General features: G+C 43.4%; 1 protein-coding gene across 1 annotated transcript in view; it reads left to right on the plus strand.

The window, feature by feature from the left end:
- The first annotated feature begins 6,645 nt into the window (after window positions 1-6,645).
- The window catches only part of Me2 (malic enzyme 2), a 39,996-nt gene continuing 28,711 nt past the window's right edge, over window positions 6,646-17,930 (plus strand). The window contains exons 1-4 of the mRNA XM_087895923.1: window positions 6,646-6,697; window positions 9,212-9,331; window positions 12,630-12,763; window positions 16,406-16,555. Coding sequence (XP_087752049.1) covers window positions 9,224-9,331; window positions 12,630-12,763; window positions 16,406-16,555 — 392 coding nt within the window. The 5' untranslated portion in view covers window positions 6,646-6,697; window positions 9,212-9,223. The remainder of the gene's footprint in view (window positions 6,698-9,211; window positions 9,332-12,629; window positions 12,764-16,405; window positions 16,556-17,930) is intronic.

A 17,930-nucleotide genomic window follows, 5' to 3' on the forward strand; every position in this document is an offset into this window, starting at 1 on the left:
GGGCGGGGTGGGCGCGGGCCTTTCCGCCCCGGGAGCCGCGCGTGCGGCCCGCCTGGCGGGTGGGTAGCCGGGCGGAGGGAGGGGCACTGCACTCTGTTGGGAATGGCTCACTGGTGCCAGGACACCCCGCTTTCCTCCCAGGAATCCAGCTCGGTGGCTCCTGGATCTCGAGCATCCCGGTCTCTTTTCCTCCTGCGCTGGGGGAAAGACATACTTTGTGGTTCGAAACCCCTTTGGCAAGATTTCTTTCTCAACAGAGCTCAGGGAGGCACAGGAGTTAGGCTGTGAGTGTGTTCCTCATTTTAAAAGAAAGAGTTGTTGCAAGCTAGAAAGTTCTAAGATTGGCGTGGCTCCGTCCATTCATCTGTAATGGCACCTGTGCACCGGGGTTGGCCGAGGACTCTGACGCTCCTCACAATCAACCCAGAGTGTGGTGTTGCGTTTGTGGCTTTAGGTTCGACCTTATTTTGGAGGGTACTAATGATCATTCTAGAAAATGGTGTTGCTTGTGGTGATAAGCATGATCAAAATAACTGACCTCAACAGAAGTGCACCCCTAGTAACGTTGGATCCCTGGAATTATCCTCTTAAATGCTTGTGGCAGTCACTTTAAATAACGTTGTTATTTCTGTTGGTGTAGGCATTGTTGGTAACAGTAGCAACACTGTTGTTAGAAATGGGCTGGGCGCTATTCTCTGAACACGTTACCCCAGAATAACCCTTTCAGGTTAGTGCTCTTATCTCCCAGTAGATACCTTGGAAGGTTAAGTAACTATTTCAAGACCCGAGTCTTTAAGCAAGTCAGGGAATGGATTGAAACTCAAGCTATGGTCATAGCTCTTCTTCACTGAACGGTGCGTACTCCTTAAGCATTGTTTATGTTGTTAAGCGATTGCGAAGTAATGCAAAGTTTTATTTGCAGTTTCCAAATATTCTGGAAGTTAGAGAAGAAAGTGTCAGTCGCATCCCCTGAATAAATTAAAAAAAAATAAATGTATCTTGTGTATAACCACGCTGCAGTTAGCTGGTTATACATCTGCTACACGGTTTCCAAAAATACAACAGTTTAACTTTTTGAATACTGAATTTTAAGGAGTCAGCCTGGAGCATTGATTGTAAGCTGAAACTGACTCTTTTGTGGGGCTGTGAAAGCTTGGAAGTTAGCTGGCCAGAAGTGCTGCTCTGCTGCTTTATCGTCCTCAGGCTTGTTGGACCTTGCTTTAATTAGATCTTCATTCATTCTCCTCAAAAGTTGCTAATGAAGAAGCAGCTGAGTCACATCCTTCTAAGGAGTTCAGTGTACTTAGGAAAGTACATTTCAGAGTCAAGAAGGGCTCACCATTTCAGGGTTGTTGTGCTTTTATTCGGTTGGTTGGTTTTTAGAAAGGGTCCAACATAGCCCCAGCTGGATGCTCACCTGAGCCTCCATGCCCTGCTCATTTTGGAGGTGGTAGTCTTTAAGTTAAAAGCTTCCATGGTGCTATTATGCCTAATTTATATTTAATTCCATTTTAAAAATTCTTACCTATACTAAATTTTGTATTGTGCTAAACTGAAATTATAACTCATTGAACTTGAAGCAAACGAGTTATATTTTGATACAACACACACAAAACTCCACTAAGATCTGCTAATCTTAGGGAACAAAATATAGGTTTAAAGTTATGTTGGTTTAATAAAATTTAATTATTTTATGGAACGTTAATTAGTTTATTTGAAGGTGATCATTTTGCTTATACAGCTGAAACTGATCAATGTTTACAAATTTCAAAGCCAAGAACATATTATTTCTGTAGATACTGTAGAGTATTTTCTGCTTCTGGATATCTGTACTGTTGTTCATAGCCTCCTTCTCGACCTAGAGAAGGAAGTATTTTAAATGTTAAACTCGATCATCCTTGTAGCCTCTAAATTTAATCATTAAAAAAATGTTGATGCAGAAACTCCCTGGTGCGTGTTTAGAATGCAGGTTCTGACCATCAGCTTCTGGCCATGGTAGCCAGCAGCAGAAGTGCCGGATCAGGAGCGTTTGTACAACCTGCAGTAAGCATTTGGAGTCTGATTTAAGTTTAAGCTGTCTTAATTTAAAGCTTGAGGGAGCGAAGAAAGCCCTCTGAGTAGCTCTCTTTGTGAGCTAGAGAACTGAAACTCAGCGAGGGTGTGACTTAACTATGAATTAGTCGATCCAGCAAGTGAGGAAACAAAGGTTTAAGTCCGGGCAGTTTGTCTGTATAGCTTGCCCTTAGGTCTCTCTTTTGTCTTGGCAGGCAGTGAAGCCTGTGACAAGATTACGATACTGTGTGTGCATATATGCCACCATATACACCATCGTTCTGTAAGTTTGTCCCTTGGGTTTGCCTCTCCTTTTGTATGTGCTGCGCCTGTGTGCACTTAATGCAGAAGTCACGGATGTCCTCAGCTGCTCTGTCTTCTTCAGAGACGGGATCTCTCACTAAGCTTAGAGATGACCTTTGTCTAGACTGGCTGGCACGATTTGCCCATCTCAATCCCCCCACCCTCAGCTCTGCGGTTACACCCACGTAACTGGCTTTTTATGTGTGGGTGTTAGGGATTGAAACTCAGGTCCTCATGGTTTTGAAGCAAGCACTGTACTCATTGAACCATCTCCCCAGCCCTTGCTTTCCTGAGAAAAACGTGTGTTCTGGTGCAGTGGTTGGTTCCCAGATTAAACTTCATGAACAGTTTTTGTTTGTTTCGTTTTGTTTTTTTTTAAGTATATATGTAGAGAGTATTTGGGACCAGAGAGAAAATTGCCAACTTCTAAGTTAAGAACCTTTCTAAAACCTACTGCGAATGCTGCTGTTTGGAAGGCAGGAGGGCTGCTGTATGTAATCTTGAGGGCAGCCTGTTCTAATTAGTGACTTCAAGACCAGCCTTTGAAGCATAGCTAAACAGTACCTTTAAGACCACATCAGAAGTACCCTCCAGAGCCCACTGTCCCCGTCCTGTCCTAAAAGATAGGATTTAACTGTCAAAAAGGGATGGTCATAATTAATAACATAAAAATAAAGCATACATTTACTATTATAAATAATATTATTACACTGTCCAAGTCTCTCCTTAGGTGGTCACAGGCCAGTGAAAACCTGACTAACCCCCGTGCCAATTCAAAGACCATTTGGGATCTCTTTCTAAACTGGGATGATTTGATTCCAGATTCAAGTTCAGGTCTGTAATTGCCAAGATGACTCATTACTCCAAGTCATGACTTCTCCTCTCCTCTCTGAATAGTGTCGATGGCGCTGGTCTCCTGTGGTGACCATCTCACTTCTGTCTCCAGGGCATGCAGTGACTTTACAGTTGAAGTTCCTGTTGGAAGTACACTCGAAGCCCTGTTTGTAAACAACACCCAGAGAGTTCCACAGCCTTTCTATCAGAGTTCAAATCCTTTCTATCGTTGCTTACTCTTTGAAGGAGACAGGGAAAGCGGCAGTGGCCATGCCAGCAGAGAACCAGGATCCCTGAAACTCGGGAGTAGGGCACCGCAAAGGAAAGCTGTGGGCTTCAGTGATGGTAGAATATAGAGAGTACCGCATGATAGGGGCTGGGGAGCTGGGATAGCAGCTAAGAGCACTTGTTCTTGCACAGATTGGGGGGGAGTTGCCAGTAGCCACATGGCGGCTCACAGCCATCTGTAACTCTGGTTCCACGGGATCTGACACCCTTGTTTGGCTTCCTTACTCATGGTACACAGATGTGCATGCAGATAGAAACACCCACCTGAGAGACCCTCCCCTTCCTGCACAGTGAGGTTAATGAAGTAGAAACAAACACAGCTGCAAGTTTGAAAGGGAAATCTTCAATGCAGGAATGAAGAAAGACCCTCCCCGCAGTGGCCTGGAGTTAAAGACTCCTGGATAGGCGGCCCGGGGTAGGTGGGGAATTAAGGACAAGTGAAGTGTTTATTGCTATGCAGGAGCTGGAAATTGATTTCCTAGACCTCGTTTACCCTCAGGAGCCAGAATTTTATGTACTGAGGGAGAAGTAGGAGAGCAGCGACCTTCCCGTGGGCGGGACTGGAAGTCTGTGTCCTGCCTAAGATGGAGGTAGGTTAAGCTAGTCACCCCGCATCGTAAGTATGACCATAGACCTCTCACTTGAATCTGGGTTTGGAGATATGCATCCATTTAGAATATGAACTAATTTAAGAATCGGTTTTAGGCCATAAACCCTAGATGTCACTGAAGCAAACTCTCAGTGGCCTCCAAAAGTTTGCTTCTAGAGCACATAAAACTTGTCAGGGCCCACTATCAAAGATCTCTACTGTTTCCAAAAGAAAATTACCTCAGATAAAAATTACGCCATGAAAGAAACCAAAATTTATACATGGGTACCAAGGACATTAGAGTGATTTGGAAGGTCTTGGAAGGGTCTTTGAAATATATAATGAAACCAGAATTTTAAATTACATGAACAGGTTCAGATAGAAATATAGACAAATAAAGTGGAAAACAATGCCAATCAGACATAGGTAAGTAGGGCTGGGGGTGTGGTTTAGTTGGGAGAGTGCTTGCCTAGTGTGCACGATGCCCTGGGTTTGCTGTCTAGCTCTGCAGAAGAACTAGCCGGGCAGTGGCGCATGGCTGCACAGTGAGGCAGGTAGATGGGAGGCTCGAGGCCTGAGATACGAGGTTTGTCTCAAAAAGAGAAAGAAAGGGATCTCTAAAGAGCTATGAGAACTTAGGATAGAGTTGTTTCATTAGTAGTTTTAATTGGAAATATGGGATTTAGAGAGAAGAAATAACTGCATTAAAAAACTGAAGGAAAAAACCGAACGAAAGTTTCAAGGACAGTGCTCTGAAACCTGAAAGAAAGAGCAGAGCCAGAGCCCAGGGAGCTGCTGCTAAGCTGGGTGGAATACCACATGCCAGTTCCTGTCACTGAGCTTTCGTGGCTTTTAACAAATTAAGAAGTTTAAGGTAGGTGGAACTGTAGGTGTGATTCAAGGAAAATCTGCTTAAGCCTGGAAATCCACTAATGAGAACATAGTTAACGTTAAGGCTCTGGAGTTTGTCTAAGTAGCTGAAATCTTCTGCTTTACACAGGCATCTCAAGGAGCTAGGTGTGGGGGTTCATTCCTGTAATCTCATGATTCAGATGCTGAGGCAGGAAGATTTACTTGACTTGGGGCTATAGAGTGCATCCCTACCTCCCACCCCCATGGGGAAAAGAATTACCAAACAAAACAAAGTCCTATCCACAAGACTTGATAGTGGGAGGAAGACCCAACAGGTCAAGAGACTGCCACAGGATGGGAAGAGGAGCAGTTGTGTGCATGTGTTACAGGAATGTATTCTATACATATTATATACATGTATAGGATGACAGAGTCTTTTTTTTTTAAAGACCAAAAGTAAGAAAAAAATATCTGACTCATAGTTACATTTTCTATGAATATGAAATGTATTTGGTCTTTGTCCTGTTCTTTGCTGAGAGCTACAAGTTTCGGAATTTTTTATGTGATAGGAATGTCATTTGTTGTTCTTGATAAGACTTTTTGATCCATCTTTGCTAAGGCGGTAACTGGGTAAAGCTCCGGGAGAGCTGCAGGATGGGGCTGCAGGACCAGAGGTCCAGAGGCTCAGCCTCACCCATGACTTCTGGGAAGGGTGGGACTGGACATTAAGCTCTATAAAACCTCCCGAATTAGAGGAGTTCATGTGCTTCTGGGTTGCTGAGCACGCGGAAGAGAGGGGGGACAGTGTACACCGTTCCTTCGCACTTTGCCCAGCATATCTCTCTGTCTGCAGTTCATCTGTGGCCTTTCTGTATCTTTTGCAATTGAACAGTAAATACAGTAAATCTTTCTCTGAGTACTGTGACCCATTCTAGCAAACTGTCACACCCATGAGGAAGCTGCTTGATGAGAAGTGTAGGTGACAATCTGTTACTTAGAGTCGGCAACCAGAGCAGGCCAGGCCGGTGAGTGTGGGTCCTTAGCCTATTGGTCTGAGACACGGTCCGCATAGTGTCACAGCTGAGTGGAATCAGGGCATCCTTGGTGACTGCTGTACCGTTGTGTGGAGTGAGCCCGGTATTCATCTGGTAGGCATTTGCTGTAACTCATAAAAGGAGGGAGGCGCCGAGCTCACAGAATTGGTGACTGAAATGTGGAAGGAGAGTAAAAAGCTTTCTCTTTACACATAAAGCTTTGTTCCTTCCTTGTTCTGTAGGCGGTAGATCTCTAACTAGGTTCGGAAATAAGTTCTAGTACTTGTTTCTAGAGGAATGGGGAGCCGCGTGGCAGGGGAAACAGAACCCTCGCTAGGCCCTTAACATTGTGTCTTAAGTTTCCAAATGGAAGTTAAATGTAAATCTGAAGAAATTAGGCTGTGTGATTTTTAGATCTTCTGGTTTTGTGATCACCAAAATAAATTTGGGTATCTTTATGGATATTCAGGTTGTGTATAAGTAAAAATTCTAGGAACGGCAAAAAATTGCATGAAGTAAAAATTGAAAGCCAAATTCACTTCTGTCCTTTCTGCTCTCCAGATCTTCATGTATGTGTTTATATATGAGAGCAAATTTGTTTATTGTATTATTCATGTTTTATGTGTACAATTTTCACTAAACACAGAACATTGCTTCTGTTAAATATTTTTGCCATCTTTTCTCTTAAAAGAAATCACAGCTGCGTTTTAATTGCTGGCTGGAATTGGATCATAGATTTGAACAGGTGAGGACTTTGCTGGTGAGGACTTTGTTAGTTTCCCTTAGTCATCTTTCCCTCTCACCATTTCCTACTTTCTTTGTCAGCTTTTCTTATGGCACACACTTAATGCTTACATTCCTGCCCTAAAATTTTTGGTTAGCTTCATCTCTGTCTAGGCCCTTTTTCTACAGTGATTTTTACCCTCCTCAAGAGTAGAAAACCTTTCATTCCTGTTCCTGTCACTGTGTTCCCCTTCATGCTTTACTTTAAAGTTACTTGTATCCATGGCTATCTAAGCTGAGTGGGACATCTGTGACAGTGTCGCAAGTCTTCCTACATCTAGCATCAGCCTCACCCTCCAGATGTGGGTGTGTTGGTGGGGCTCCAAGCCTTATGCAAATGCCTTCGAAACAGTGTTTCCCACTGATGTCTGATGTCTGGTGGGTGACAGAAAACAGCTTCAGTAGACTTACTTGTAGACTGCAGTATTTCAGTGTCTATGACTATGTGATCAGCAATACTTTGAAAACTAGCCTTTTGGGTTGTGGTGGCACATGCTTTTAATGCCAGACTGGGAAGACAGAGGCAGGTGAATCTCTGAATTTGAGGCCAACTGGTCTACAGAACAAGTTCCAGGACAGGCTTCAAAGCTACATAGAGAAACCCTGACTTGAAAAAAAAAAAAAAAAAAAAGAAAAGAAAAATAAGAAAACTAGCCTTATATGAATTTGCTGATCTTTGGATTGAAATATTTGCAGAAAATAGTTCAGACATAGTGCTAACTTCAGGCCCACAGGGTGTGTGCGCAAGTGCAGCACGGGCAGGAGACTTTCTGTCCTTCAGATGGCAGGGCCTCGGCCGCAGAGGCCAGCAGCATTTTCTCAGGTAAAGAACTAATGAGTAAATAGTTTAGGCACTCTGAGCCACATGTGTTTTCTTTGTCTTCTGTGTTTTTATTTCGCATATGTGTTTTTGTAACCCATAAAAAAAATTGAAAACAACTCTTAGGTCAAGGACCACATACAAATAGGCCATAGCCTGTTGCTTTTAGAAAAACACACCCGTTTCTTTGATTGCTAACCCACACTGTCATAAAACAGTATTGCTTGCCCATAAAACAGTATAATCTTGAGACACTTTGAAACTAGTGTCTTGTTTGATGGTAAAATTTAAAGTGTGGTGCACAGTTTTCTTTTCTAGAGAATTCCCATGGTTTCAGTGTTGTCTGCTGGAGGAAGCTGAGGAGAAACTAAAAACTGAGAGGAAGTAAATCTGAGAAGTCCATACTATCTCTGTAACCTCTGTGGAAGCTGGAACCAGCGCTTACTTAAAAGTCATATTTTATGGTTGCTCTTTAGGAAGTTTTAGTTGGTCAACGATAAGAATAAGACAGCTCCGCCGGCACAAAAAAATCCAATTAGGTCAAATCAAACCAAATCAAAATGCCCATCGTTTTATTAAGAATGATGCTCTCAGGTGACTGAGTGCATGGTGGGGAGACAGAACAGCAGGGAGCCCAAGCAGACCTGAAAACCACTTGTTTCTTCTTTGGGAGTTCACATAAATACCCTGTGGGAGTGGTCCTGACCCCCCCCCTCCTCTGGGAGGGGTTAGGCCTGACATGCTAGGATTTGGAGTCCAGAACAAAGCAACTCCCGGGCCAGAGACTGGGGCTTTGCTCCCAACTTAACAGCCAAGCTGTGCTTTTTGCTTTATTGCTTAGTTAGCATTCCTTTGGCTTTGCAATTCTACTTAGCTGAGGTTCTTCCCGCTTACCGGGAAGTTGAAAAGAGAAGTGGAGAAGCCAAAGGACTGTCCATAACATCTGCAGTAGACAACCAGAAGCTGCGTGTTTCAGCACTCTAGGTAGCTGCATAGTCCAGCTTTATGTGGGATGTCATTGCAGTCTTCCTTGAGGTCTGGCACACTTAACACCACTGCATAGATTTCTTTTTAAAATAATTTCAAAAGATGCATTTTACACATACAGTGTCCCCTTTCCAGGGCAGCTTTGTATATGCATTCGAAGTGAAATATCTTACCTCTGGATGATATATATTTGCTTTTTGGTTGCTGTGATCAAAACCTGACACACACACCCCCCCCCAAATGGCAGAGTTCATGATAGCAGTAAGAGCTCATGGCTGGGACCAGAGGGGTAGAGGGACATGCTGGCTCTTTTTTCCCCTTTTCATTCAGTCCAGGACCCCAGCCCATGCATGGTGTCATCCACACTCAGGGTAGGTCTTTCCCACTAAACCGTTCTGGAAATGCGCTCACCGACACCAGAAGTGTGTCTCCTGGGTGATTCTAGTTCCAGTCTCCTGGGTGATTCTAGTTCCAGTCCGGTGTAGTTCAATTGCCAAGATCAGGAAATGTAACATCAGTAGTGTATCTCTCTCCCTGTCAGCCACCTCAATTTAGCCTTTAAACTAAAGCATTTTCCAATGTGCAGTGAATATCCATGTCTGCCTTTGAAATAAATGAGGCCATGCTTTTGGTGCAGTGTGTTTCTTACGAGCACTTTGTTTTCCCCAGGTGAGAGAAAAGATGTTTTCCCGGGTAAGAGCCGTCGTCACTCCTTGTACTTTGACATGTCGTCATTTGCACCTGAAGGAGAAAGGCAAGCCACTCATGTTGAATCCACGAACAAACAAGGTCAGTGACATTAATGCCAATGTGATTTATCTTCCTGGTGGAGGTGTGCTGTTAGACTGATAAGGCGTGAAAGTCTTGTCTGCTAGCTCTATTGCTGTAGAATGAAGGTCTTTTGGGGAGAGTTGCTTTTTCTGTACCAGACCTTCTCATTCAGCTGGGTTTTGTTTCTTTGTATGGTTGGTTGATGTTGTGCTTTGAGACAGGGTTTCTCTGGGTAGCCCTGGATGTCCTAGAACTCACTCTGTAGACCAGACTGGCCTCGAACTCAGAGATCCACCTGCCTCTGCCTCCCAAGTGCTCCCGAGAAAACATTCACGTTTTGACATGTTCTCACCTTTGTTTACTGTATGACACTGGCATCTGAGTAATATCCCTTGGCAACTCACCTGATGTCGTCTGGGAAAAAATGGCAGAACAGTAGCCGCTGCTTGCTGGTGCTTTCTGTTGAGGGGATAAACAGGCTTTTGGCATGCTTTGCATAGTGCCTGACATGTGGTTAAGACATGTGTCCGTAGCGGTTGAGGAATAGTTCCATGGTAGAGTGCATGCCTACCATGTTCCTAGATTCAGACCTCAGCACCATAAAAAGGCATTAATGAAGTGTAACTCTGGGTAAATATATCTGGCTTTGTGTGTCAACTTGACCCAAGCTAGAGTCATCAGAGAAGAAGGAGACTCAGTTAAGGAAATGTCTCTATGAGATCCAGCTAGGTGTTTTCTCAATTAGTGATCAATGGGGGAGGGTCCAGCTCATGGTGGGTGGGACCATCCCTGGGCTGATGGTCCTGGGTTCTATAAAAAAGCAGTCTGAGCAAGCCTTGGGAGACAAGCCAGTAAGCTGCACCCCTCCATGGCCTCTGCATCAGCTCCTGACTCCAGGTTCCTGCCCTGCTTGTGTTCCTGTCCTGACTTCCTCCAATGATGGACTCCAATCTGGAAGTGTAAGCCAAATGAACTCTTTCCTCCTCAGCTTGCTTTTTGGTTATGATGTTTTTTTGCAACCATAGAAACCCTAACTAAGACAATGAAATATTTTAAAAATGCAATTCTGATAAGACAGTACTTAAAGAAAGCTTGCCAAAGGATAGATCCATAGAGTTTATGAAGTTTGTCTTTTGGGGAATGCTGTATTGAGATTAAAGATGTGATCTGTTTTTTAAAAGGAACTTGTCATAAAAGTTTTGCCAATCTGATTTTTTTTCAATTATAAGAAAAAATTATGAGCTGGTTAGCATGGTAGTGTTTACAGGGGTTTGAGGCCTGAATAGCAGGTGCCCTGAGTTTCCCGCATCTGAGCATGTCAGCTGCGGTTAAAAGATGCTAAAAGAAGAAGACCCCTTCTTGATTTTCATCTGCCTCCAGATCTTATGTGCTCCTTAACCTGTACCTCATTCCTCATTCCTAATCCAGGGCTGGAGACATGGTGTGATGAAAGAGACCCCATTCAAACCCTAGAAACATTGCAGAGCAAAACAAACCACACCACCAGAGCAGGGTGGTTGCTCCGCCTCTGAAACTCTGCAGCGGTTCAGCCACGGCTCTTATGCCATGCCAGCTTTTGTCTCTTTCTGCTGCTTTTCATGTCTTAAGATCATGATTCCATGAGTTTATCTTTCTGAGTCTATTTCCTGTTTCTTTGGCCAATACTATTCATCTGTACTTTGTATCTTTTCTAATGTCTCATAGTAACCATTTTGTAAATATGTTGGATTTACTTATTTTTCTATAAATTGTGTATGTATGTGTGTCTGTGCCTGCAGAGGTGTCAGAACCCTCTGGATCTGGAGTTACAAGTGGTTGTGAGAAGCCTGATGTGGGTGCTGGGAATTGAACTGGAGTCCTGTGGAGAGCAACATGTCCTCTTACCCGCCAAGTCACCTCTCCAGCACACCTCATCTGGCTTCTTAGAGTGATAGATGTTCCTTTTTCTCTCCTCTCTTTTCTTTCTCTTTCTCTCCCAGACCCAGCACCAAGTATCAAACTCAGGCCTTTTACATGCTGAGCTGTGTCTCAAGTTCTACTTTATAGTAATATTTAAGTGTGTATTATTTTTGCTATGTGTATCTAATGAAGTCTCTGGTTAGTTTGGCACCAGCTAATGGTGAAAACAAAGACTTAAATGTCTCCCTTGCTTTGCTAAGGGCTCTGTTGCAGGGTACATGCATGCCTGCCCCACTCAACACCATGTATAAGCTCCTGCTCTCAGAACCTGCCAGTTCTGGTTCTTTCAAGGCTTTTCTGGATGCTGTATTCCCCAAATACCTCAGAGCTTTTCAGTGTCTCACTCGTATGGATGCCTTATTCCCTAAGCCTGTTGTTTACTGTGGGTGTTACACAATATTTCAAGCAGCTCTCTGAAACTAAGCTCAGCTGCTTTTCTAGGACTAGTGCTCCCTGATAATTGTAAACCTTCAGAACTTTGCAGAACTAAGAAAGAAGTTGATTCTGAATAATTGGCCAGTGCTTTTACCCCTTACCTCTTTTATGGAGGAAAAAAATTTCAGAAATCCATACTTAAGCATTTGTACTGGACTCATTTTAGTATAATTTATCCCACAGCTAAAACCTGGAAATTAAATATGTTGACATAGATTAATTTTTAGCTGTATTTTGTTGATTTTGTTTATACGTTACATGCATCTATATAATATGAAGTTTTATGTGTATTTTCTAAGCATAAATAGGTTAGCAGTGTGCTTTGATAGGCAACTCTGTTGTACTCTGTATGGATATACCATAAATTCCTTACAGCACAGATGATGAACTTCATTTTGTAACAGCCAAGAGATCGAGGAGCACTGTTAGATCTGATCCCTGTTACACACCTCTGTGTTCCCTCTTTAGAGATATTTCTCTGGAATGGCTATGTGCAGGTCATAATGCTTAGTTAGAAGATGTGCGCATTAAGGTTTGTAAGTGTAGCGAGGTGTGGCAGCACACACCTTTAATCCTAGCACTAGGGAAGCAAGAGGCCTGCCAGGTCTATAGAGCAAGTTTCAGGACAGCCGGGGTCACACAGAAACCCTGCATCGAAAGAAAGAAAGGCAAACCCCAGGCGTTTAGGTGTGATTTAGGCTGTCTCCGTGCCCAGCAGCAGCCCCCTAAGAGTAGCCCTTCCCACACAGTCAGCAATATGTGACATCATCAATCTTGAAACATTTCGAAGTTCCTGGAATGTGTATTTCACTTTTTAGAATTTTTGCTTAATTTGTATTTTAAAGGACAGTGCTGTTGCTACTGCCGTTAGTACTAATTTTAATTCTTTATTTATTTCTATTGTTTTTTTTTTTTTTTTTAGGGGATGGCGTTTACGTTACAAGAACGACAAATGCTTGGTCTTCAAGGACTTTTGCCTCCCAAAATAGAGACACAAGATATTCAAGCCTTACGATTCCATAGAAACTTGAAAAAAATGACTAGCCCTTTAGAAAAGTAAGAGTTGGTTGGGTGTTTAGTTTTTATGTTGGCAGTCATTTTTAGAATTACGGTATGATTATTTATGGCATGAGAACACTCTCATAATCAAGTTTGTTCTTTATCAGTTAACTCCTCCTAGGATGATTGTGCCTTCTTCGCTTCAGGGCACACTTGCCAGTGCTCACCGGTGTAGAGTTTGCCGGTGAGGATTACTTGCGGTCACATTCCACACGTGATTAGAGCTGGTCACAGGAGGTGCCGTCTGATTCGCTCACATTCCACATGTGATTAGAGCTGGTCACAGGAGGTGCCGTCTGATTCGCTCACATTCCACATGTGATTAGAGCTGGTCACAGGAGGTGCTGTCTGATTCGCTCACATTCCACATGTGATTAGAGCTGGTCACAGGAGGTGCTGTCTGATTCGCTCACATCTGTCCCACAGCTCTACCGCTCTCCCACTTGGTGTGTGACGTTCCGCTGCTAGATTTGGAAGTGCAAGAATCCAGGGGAGCCCTTTCGTGCTGGTAGAAACTGTAGGTCCTTGTGGGTGCATGGAACATCAAATAATGAGGGAGCTAACCAGCTTTATAAGTAGGTTGCATGTGCCGATAGCTAACCTGCTCCCCTGATAGCCCAGGAACCAACCCAGTAACATACAGCCCGCCTTCTAGGAGTTTAGCTGCCAATAGCTACACTGTACTGTGACTGTGCTGTCTGCTTCGGTGTGTGTTGTGGTAGAAAAATTGCACATGGAGGGGTCTATTCTGAGGGCATGTAGCTCAGCTCAGGGAATCAGATAAAACTTCCTCTCTGAGCTGAAATTTAAAACAGGTTGCAACTAACAGTTAGAATGAGAAAGGAAGTTCTCACAGGGAGTAGTCTGAGTTCAGGATTGGCTGTCTGTTGGGGTAAATAGAAACACGGCTGACCTGTGGAAGCAGTTCTGTTGATGTGATGGGGCAGAAAGATAGTTGGACTGGAAAGTGAGTGGGTGGGAAGAAAGTGTAATCTGCTCTGAAGAAGTTCACGTAAGAGGGGGAAGAAAGCCTTTGAGCCATAAATAAAGTGGAACTCTGGTTTAAGAATTCTCCCTTGGGGAACAAGTTGAGTGTGTTCATAGTTAACAGAACAGACTCAGGAGAAACCGCTACAGCAGGTTCAGAGGAAGGCCTAGGGTCCAGTGCAAAGGTGGAAAGACTGTTGATCCAGAGGGACATAATACAGATATTGGTAAGGGTAGGTGTGCTAGTGATGGCTCGGGACTCATGCCTGGTGACTTGGGTTTTCTTTATGAAATAGAATTTGAATGTCCCAGGTAAAATATAGAAGGGCTAAGGTCAGACAGAGAAAGCCTATTCCGATAGGAAGAGACACTCAGTTATGAAGTGAAGCCGCTCAAAGTTAGACGGGCCAAAAAGAACAACCCTGGCATTGTGGTGACGCAGAAGAGGAGCAGGTTCATAACTTGAAGACTAGCCTGGGCTACATGGTAAGACCCTGTCTAAGCACAGCAAATGTGTGGGAGCCTTGTGTATGAGCCTTGTGGGATGGTCTCACTTGTAGTGCTGTCGTTCTACATGGATGTGTTCGTTTCTGCAGTGAAGGAGCGGTGTCGCATCGGTTCAGGATTGGGGACATTGTTCTAGGCTTCTCACGTTGAAGTTAACTCCAGCCTGTTTGTCTGCAGTTGACTGTCTGATTGGCTGGCAGGAACATCCACGCTTTGGTTGGGTTTTGCAGTGGTAGAGGTGTGTGTACCCATGACTTCGCAAATGGTGGTTGTTAGGGAAGAGCATAGGGTTGTGATCAGTGTGGAATTGGGGGCATTTGTCACCCCTGTGTTTTAAGAGACCTGGGTGAAAATGAGATCAATGTGAGGCAAACGGAAGTGACCAAAGCAAAATGAAGATGGAGTGATGGGGCCGAGGAGCTCCCCGCGTGCATACCTGAGGGGACGCCTGTTTCTTAGCACGCTTGTCATCTCTTGCCATTTTATGTCCTGATTGCTTTTGATTATTTCCCTAGAGTGAGGAGAAGTTGTCTCTTTAATTTCTACCAATTGATGTCATTTCTGTCCCCATAGTTATATAGAAAATACAATCCATTCGTATAGTTTTCTTACATATCCACCAAATAAAATACAGAAATACAGAAGTCTCAGCCTAAAATGGAGCTCTAATAAATTATTTTTACAGTGAAACTATTATAAGGTGGAGGTGTGTTTGGTGCACCCAACCTACCAAATACAGAGCTCAACAATATAGTCCATTTCAGAGCAAATTACTGAGCTTTGATCGCATGTCTGCCTGGGAGCTGTGGCTCACTGTAACAGCCCAGCATAAAAGAGTATTTGCATGTAATCTCCACATACCCTCCCTTTTACGGATGATCACTCCCTTAACAGTGCAAAAGCAATGTGAAGTTGAATACAGAAGAAATAATGGGGTATAACTGTTGGAGGGGGCCATTTATTTCCTGACTGCCCAGAATCCCAAAGTAATTGCCCAGAAATCTGTATTAATTGCAATACTGGTTGGGCAATAACTTAAGTGTATTTCTATTATATCTTAAATTAACCCATTTCTATTTTATATTTTACCACAAGGCTTGTGGCCTACTGGCAAGGTTCCAGCTGGCAGCATTCAATTTAATTTTCCCACCAAGCTCTATTCTGCCCTATCATAGCCAAAGCAGCTTCTTTATTCATTAACCAATAAAAGCAACACATATACAGAAGAACTTCCCACACCATGTAGTGGGGGCAGAACACAGAAAAGTCGAGTATATGTGTGCACTTGGGGAGGGGAATGGCCTCAGCTACATTAGGAGGCCTGAGTAAGGAACTGTTCCTAGCAGATAGTGAGATGGGCCATCAGGTGCATCGTGTCTGAGCAAATGAAGTAAGTCAGAGTAGAGGAAATGAGGCCAGAAAGTACATGGGGGTTTGCACCTTACTTTTTTGGCGTTTAGGATCCATTTAAGGACAATTAGAAATGGTCCCAGATAATGTGTTTTAAAAGAATGGGTTGGAGCAAGAAAGGAAAATTGTATAAAGACTAGTTAGTGATTTAGAGCAGATGTGGGGAGAAGAAATGGACATATTTGAAGGATGCTTGTAGGTATTCACGTTAGGCCTCGGTGATCTACTGGATTGTGTCAGAGAAAGAAGACAGAAGTTAAGAATGGCTTGTAGTTCGAACCTTGTTTTCTTGTTGTTGTTTCTCTTCTTGTACCTCATAATGCTTAAAACACAACTGGATTATAAACTCTTCAGCATTGGTGGCTTCCTTGTCCCTGGACTTGAGAGCAGTGCTTGGGGCCATCAGTGTTTGGTGAGCATTTGGATGCCTACCACTTCCTTCAGCTTCTTCCTTTACATGTGGGTGTCCTGTTGACCCCTTAGCATTTCCAGGCCTTTGTTCAAAGGTTTAGCTGTTGTTTCTCTTGTTATCATCTCCCACTTAAGTGCATCTGTGTTTGGCTATAAGGTGTGTGTGCATGCGTGAGAGAGAGAGAGAGAGAGAGAGAGAGAGAGAGAGAGAGAAATGCATGTATGTATGTATGTGAAGGGCCCTGTTTTAGACATTTGAAAAGTCAAAAATTTTTCAGTGTGATGCAAACTAACTCAAGCGTTATTTGGTGTGCTTAATTTCAGATACATCTATATAATGGGCATACAAGAAAGAAATGAGAAACTGTTTTATAGAATACTGCAAGATGATATTGAAAGTCTGATGCCAATTGTATATACACCAACAGTTGGTCTTGCCTGCTCCCAGTATGGACACATTTTTAGAAGACCTAAGTAAGGCTTGTTTTTACATACAAATATATAATTGATTATTGTACAAGAACGTCTCATTTTGTAACATCTAGTTAGATTTCTGTGTGTGACTATGGTCTTACCCTATCAGGTTTCTCACCTCACAAAATCCTAATTTGTATTAAAAGCCTAATTGATTTAATACAAGCTCAACATGTTCATATCTTTTGTCTTTGTAGAACTAGCCAGCTCCTAATGATTCCTGCCGTTATTAGAGGAGTTGTGCGGTCACTGTGCCTTTCTCCCCCCGCCCCAGACCTACTATTAAGCCTTTGGCAGCTTGCCAGATTGGGGCTGGTGTCCTCACTTACCAGCTTTAATTTCTAACACTTGTCTTCCCTTTAAAACGAAAATCAGCTGTGATGAATTTTAATTTCAGACCGTCTGAACACCATCAAACATTTTACTAGGAAGAGTCAGTCCCTCTATGGGCCATTCCCTCAAGTCCTTGAGTGAGCACATGGTGCCTGTCAGCTAGTGGGGAAAGAACCTGTTAAGACTTGCTGAGAGGAAACTGGTATGCTGAATCTGTCTGAGACTATTTTTGAGTTTTTCTGTCCCTTCTGATCCATTGTTTACCTTAATCCTTGTCCCGTCCCCCCCAGCTCACATACTGATATCCTTGTAGGCTTTTAAACCAGGAATGAGAGCATCTCTCAGCCACTCCCTCACCCCTGAAGGCTTCTCTCAGACTTGAGTCTATAAGAAGCACCTGTTGAATTATTTAAAAGGTTGAACGATGCCAGCGCTCTCTCTCGCGCGTGCTCCCCCCCCCCCCCAAGCTTCTGATGAGGACGAAGATCTCGCAGCCTGAACTTAGCGAGTACCCTCTGTGCTTCTGTGACAAAATTTCCCTGGCAGACTGAAGCACGATTAATATAAACTCAAAGACAGAAATTGGAGTTCAATCAGAAGATCAGAAAAGAATAGCGGCCAGCCCCTGGCTCTTACCTCAACCTCAGTTCAAAATGGCAATCCTGCCTTCAGGAGTCTCAGAATGAGACTGTGACTGAGAGCTGTCTCCTCCCATTTTATAATCCTCTCTAGGGCTGGGATTAAAGGCGTGCGCCCCTGGGAATAAAGGCATGCACCACCCAGTTTCTGTGACAACTAGTGTGGCTACTGAGATTAAAGGTGTGTGTCACCACTACCTGGTCTATAAGGCTGACCAATGTTTTACTCTCTGATCTTCAGCAAGTTTTATTTACTAAGATACAAATAAAATGCCACTACAGCAGACACTGAAAAGTGCAGTTTAATCTAACCTGTATGGTGCTTTTACCAAAGTATCTAAAACATTTCTAGGAGATAACCCAGTGGTTGATCACATGTGTGGTTTCTTATTAGAAGAGTGTTT

This window comes from Myodes glareolus, chromosome 13 (genome assembly GCF_982192425.1).
Source record: "Myodes glareolus chromosome 13, mMyoGla1.1, whole genome shotgun sequence".
Classification (NCBI taxonomy): Eukaryota; Metazoa; Chordata; class Mammalia; order Rodentia; family Cricetidae; genus Myodes; species Myodes glareolus.